We start from the raw sequence: 5,566 nt of genomic DNA, 5'->3' as shown, positions 1-5,566 counted from the left end.
TATCGTTCCTGAATGATAGTCCATCATGTGATCCTATTTGTGCTATCTGCTAGCATGCTTGATATCAGCGGCATACCTATCCCACTCCCAAAAAAAAATGTAGGAGATATTAATTTTAGGAGAATGGTTCTCTTAATTTACTGTGAAGGGTAAACAAGCACCCTCTTTCTTCAGAGAGCAAACCAGGTTCTCGTACAAGAATGGATGGGACTGATCGATCCAAAAGAAAAACACCTGTAATAAATTCCATCCGCATAGATCAGATTGTACGAGAACCTAATTCACACTATTTTCTCCATCTCTCTCCTCACATGAAATGGCCTTTGAAGCTTCAATAAATGAAAAACCAATTTATCACTCTCATCGGTGTACCCCCTATGACACTTGCTGAGAAAATCATTTCTCTTAGTTTTGATCTGCCCCATATACACCATGTATTGGATATTGGGATCTCTCCATAAATACCAGAAATCTAAATCTGACATCCCCTCCTTCTTGTGATATATGAAGTAATGGTTTTGAGCTAAAATTTACTTATATAAGCCTGAGATTGAATGGATAATGTATCTATAAAATTTGTGCATAGACAAAACTACCAGATGGCCGTGGCAAGTCCAGGGAATCTGCACGTATTAGCATTTAAACACATCATTAAACACAACTGGTTGATACATCGCCAATACTAGCTAGGTAAACTCTTGTAATTGACTCAAGAAATCATATATAGCACAAAGCTAGAGGGAGGAAAGGTAGGATGGAGCTCCTTTACGGCACAGCAGAGGTGGCTGTGCATATTCAACAGTTTGGAGCATCTCAAGGCATACGTTCATGTGTCGGAGTCTGTCTCAGGGTGTTCTAGCCATCAGATGTGCGCTGTCACCCCTGCCAGACCATAGAAGAGCCAGATGGTGGGTAGAAACATAAGAAGATCACTCAAAATCCAAGTAGAGCTTTGGTCATGGGCTGGAAGATGTGATGAGGATCTGATTCCAAGGCAGTGACCAATGCAGGCCATAGTATAGTAGACACTACCCATGACCCATCCCCCTTGGCACTCGGCCTCTGGTTCATATACCCCACCCCTATCCTTTTTATTGTTGAACATACTGTACCCAGCACCGGAGACCCAAACCCAAAGTCCAATTCCGCCACTGGAAACCGATGACCGGACGATACCACAAGTGCAGGTCCTCCCCGGCCTAGCACAATCTTGGCTAGCATCAACCCTGGTCTGTGACACTCGATCCAATCAATCAAGTCCAAGAAATGAGCTTCATTAGTCACCTTCCCAATTGATTCATGAACCATAGTTGCCACACTAGAAAGTGGCAATTGCTTCAAATCCACCACACTTGCCTCTCCAACTGCCACAGACAACACATTTCCTATGTAATTAGACATGGAATTTGGATCTGGACCCATTCTTTTTCGTCCATCCACTAACCACCCCATCTTACAATGAGTGTTAGATTCATCAATGGTAGCCACCATAATCTTCCAAACATATGCAGAGAAAGCCTCAATCTTAGTTCTCTTGACACCTCCCATGGAAGCCAATGTCTGCAAATGATCTATACTTGATGCATCGATGTGATAGAGCCGTTTAAGCAAGATATCATTTGCTGGCATATTGATAATCTCCTCCAGGCTACATGAAATGAAGCAATCGTCCAATGAGGGGTCATAAGTAGAAGGAAGCCGCGGTCGGAGATGCCTTCGATGATCCGGTACGCATGAAATCGACTTCCCCTGAGCTAGTTCCGACCAGGACGCAAGAAATTTACCGAAGGTGCTTGCGTCCCCTAATGCGTGATCAAATGTGAATGTAATGGAGATGCCTCCACAAGCGTAATTGGTTACCTGGACTTGTAATGGAACCTCACATTTGGTAGACACTAGTTTACCTTGTAGAGACTTGTTAAGATTGTAGAAGTCCAAGTCTTCTAAGGAGATATTTGCATAGGCTTCTACAAGTAAGGCACCATGGTTGTCACATACTATCTCTGGTTCACCACTTTCTGGTTTTGTAACAATTTGGCCAGCAAATGGGTAATAGTGTTTGAGGGTTCCTGAAAGGGAACTCTTAAGGTCCTTAACAATGGTAGGGAAGCTCTTGAATGGTGGTTTGGGGTAGACATAGAAGTATGTCACCGGAAAGCGGCCGGAAAGAAGATCGAGGTTTGAAACTGAGATGACATAGGGTTGTGAAGAAACACCAGAAGCCTTAACAATGCTTTTTCCGGTGAATTTTACGTCGAAATCGTCCGTTACCGGGTTTTCGACCTCCATTAGGAAGTGTTGAAGAAGAATTTGGAAAGCCAATAGAGAAGATGTTTTTTCTATTGCTTTGTGTAAGATACTTGTGGCTTATTTATCATAGAATGATGAAGTTCTTTGTAGGGGAAAATGAAGAAGTCATCCTTGAGGTGGTGGGCTTTCACTCTCTTCTGATGTGACAAATTCATGACAATTAGGTCACTACAAAACATGGATGTCTTGTGGTTGTGAATTGGGTTGGGTTGGGTTGGGTTGGGTTGGGTCGGGTCCGCTTGGCTCGGCTTTATCCATGTTGAAGCAGGTTGAGAGCTGAGGGTAACAGTGAAGTGATCAATCGACGATCTGTTTTACTTATAGACATCAATCCAAGATTAAGAATTTGGGCAGAATTCATCTTTAAAAACTAGTCATTAAAGAGAGGACATTCAAGTACTTATGAGTCATCACATCGGGTTATTCATTTTCCATGTGAGATTATTGTTTGGAACCCAAACAGAAAATATTTGAAGGCGGTTCGGTTTAGGTAAATTGGTTAGTCCGTTTGCTACAGGTGAAAGATTGGACAATTAACAAATGGCCTTTCTTGAGAATGATCCGTCACTGTCTGTAGCATGGTGCTCTTTAGCTTTCAACTTAGATGGTTCAGAATCTTATGGAGAATCATGGTAATTTAGGGTGGGGCGTGATGGCGTGTGGATTCAAAGTTGTGGCTTGAATGTCTTGAACCCGGGTCGGATCCTTTTGGATCTGTTATCAGTTTCAAAATTCAATTAAATTGATCCATATCCATATCTAGATCCAGATTTGCAATCTATATCAAATTGAGATAGGTTACTTAAATTTAGATCAGTATACAATAGATATTTGTGGGTTCTAGTTCTTTTGCATGGCCGACATTTGGATGCCTTCTTAGACTACTTCTTATACCATTCATTTACCTTTTGCAATAATGTGGCAATTTCAACAATTGGATAGGAAGCTCTTGATTTGGATTATAACATTTATTTATGTATTATTATTATTTTTTTTTATATATAATTTTATAGTCAAATATTATTATATAGTCTTTCATATATTGGTATATATGTAATCTTTTGGTAGTGGATACACCACTCAATGATTCTAGAGCTTCAAAGTATTATTCAACATTTGGTCTGAAATTTGACATGTAAGTAGGATAGTAGATTCACATGTCAAAAAAATTCGGGTTCTCGGGTTCTATCTACCCTACCATATGAGATTTTTTTTTATCATATACAAAGTCATTCCTTGTAAGCCATGCAAGAAAAGGCTCCCCTTACTTAAATTTATATATATTTTTAATTACGCATCTCATAATTTTTTGTATTAATGAATTTTAATTACAGTAAAGGGTTTTTTAAGCAAGCGCCGTAAAGGAGTACACCAATGAGATGTGACAAAACGGTTAAATACATAGGAGAGCAATAATGTCATTTTGTATGTGTGTGAACGAGAAAGAGAACATGCGAATGGGATCCGGCTCGTCTCCAACGAGCGTCCAACGATGTTGTCGATGATGAACACGTGGACTCCGATAAATCCGATGGCTTGGCGACTTCGACGATGCTTCTGTGATTTCCCAGTAAATTCTCGAAAAATCTATTGCTTCCACGGCCGCCGGAAAGCAGTGTACACGACCGTCTCTTACTGGGTTGATGATCTCGTAGTCGGATAATGTAAATTGAAGCATACCTGAATGGATATTGTTATTAGAAATCGAAGCATAATTTGTATCGAAGGTTTCATTTCCATCTTGTGTTGCTTCTCTGATTCGAGTTTAGTGTATCTTTGGTGTTGGTTTGAAGTTTGATGGTTCAGTTGATAAATGTGGGTAATCTCCGACCGGAATCAGAGATAGCGTGTCGGAATAAGTTGCCGGTGAAATTGGAGATTGAAGAGCATGGACCTCTCAACAAGCGATCCAAGTTCTCACCTCCTTGTCAGCAGGTCTCAATTCCACTCCGATTATACCTTTGTTTCTATACTAGTTTAATTTTATGTTATGACTTTTCATTTTTTTTTTTCCTTTTTCCGGTGGAGATCCGGCTCCTGTTCTATCTATTTCAGTAGAACAAATTTAGGGGTTTTCAACTGTTTAGGCTTTTGGGTGTCCCTGATTTGGGCTTCTGTTTGTAAACGGTTTTTAAAGTGAGTTGATTTTATTTAATTCATGATGTTTGGTTATGCAGCAGTGAAACTCTGGATGTGAGGGTTTTCGTCGGAACAGAAGAGAGAAAGGAGGGAGAAGAACAAGATGTGAAACTCCGAATCAGATCAAAAACCTCTATGTTTGGGGTGGTATTTTTAGACCCTAGATCCAAGTACCGCAAGTTAATACAATTCCTCAAACCATCTGCAATGGTTCCGTTGGAAGAGGAAGGTGAAGGACTCCGGTGCCGCTGGAGGAAGGTTTCAGTCGTTCATCGCCTCTGCAATCGTTCAGCAAAAGGAGAGGCAGGAGGAGAGACAGGTCGAAGTTGACGAGCCGTCGGATTTTTTGAAATCCGCGTGTTGATTATCGGAAAAATCGTTGAACGCATGTTGGAGCGTTAGTCGTAGGTGACGAGCCGGATCCATGCTAATGCACCCTTGCATGGCAGCTAAGTGAACATTTTCCTTATAATTATTTACTTATTATATTAGGAGAATGTTTTTGGCTTCGGGTGTAATCTCTATTAGCAGTTCTTTTTTTTTTCTCTCTTCTCCCGTAAGAAATGATCATTCTACCCCTTATTGATTGAACAAAAACAGAGGTCTTCATTGATTGTAATCTAGGGCCCGTTTGATAACGTAATCAGAAACGTGTTTCTGTGTTTTTTTGTTCTCAAAAATAAAGAAACGGCATAAATACCGTTTGGTAAAAGTGTTCTGTTCCACTTGTTTCTTAAAACATAAATTGAAATTTATAACAATTTATGCTCCAAGAAACATGAATGACGAAACAAGTTTTACTTGTTTCGCTCGTTTCTCGAAACAAAATTGGGGTACAAACAATCGATCGACCACGGGGTACAAACAATCGATCGACTACGGACCCTTCTACATCTCGTTGGTGGAACACCTTTCATTGTCACCCTCTTCATCACCGTCGCTGCTCGGTGCGGCTACGAGGAGCTCTCGAAGACTGCTACCGCTCAGACAAGAAACGTTCGTCTCTCTCTCTTTGGCCTTACTTCAACCTCATGGAACGGATGGAATTTGGGGCATTCCCGATCGGGGCCCTTCCCATTGCCGCCATCGATCTGCATCATAACAGATTGGGATGGAC

General features: G+C 40.9%; 2 protein-coding genes across 2 annotated transcripts; one reads left to right on the top strand and one right to left on the bottom strand.

The window, feature by feature from the left end:
* Positions 1 to 600: 600 nt before the first annotated feature.
* Positions 601 to 2,377, bottom strand: LOC122082704 (coniferyl alcohol acyltransferase). The gene has a single exon (XM_042650427.1). It carries the CDS (start codon positions 2,287 to 2,289, stop codon positions 934 to 936), a length of 1,356 nt encoding a protein of 451 aa, XP_042506361.1. The 5' UTR covers positions 2,290 to 2,377; the 3' UTR covers positions 601 to 933.
* Positions 2,378 to 3,821: 1,444 nt separating this feature from the next.
* On the top strand, positions 3,822 to 5,068 carry LOC122082877. Its single transcript, XM_042650685.1, has 2 exons — positions 3,822 to 4,245; positions 4,488 to 5,068. The coding sequence occupies exons 1-2, from the start codon at positions 4,199 to 4,201 to the stop codon at positions 4,777 to 4,779; spliced, it is 339 nt and encodes a 112-aa protein (XP_042506619.1). The 5' UTR covers positions 3,822 to 4,198; the 3' UTR covers positions 4,780 to 5,068.
* The last annotated feature ends 498 nt before the right edge of the window (positions 5,069 to 5,566 follow it).

The sequence above is a fragment of the Macadamia integrifolia genome, chromosome 6, assembly GCF_013358625.1.
Source record: "Macadamia integrifolia cultivar HAES 741 chromosome 6, SCU_Mint_v3, whole genome shotgun sequence".
In the NCBI taxonomy this organism is placed as follows: domain Eukaryota; kingdom Viridiplantae; phylum Streptophyta; class Magnoliopsida; order Proteales; family Proteaceae; genus Macadamia; species Macadamia integrifolia.
The sequence above is the reverse complement of the archived record's forward strand: the minus strand, read 5'-3'. Positions and strand labels throughout refer to the sequence as shown.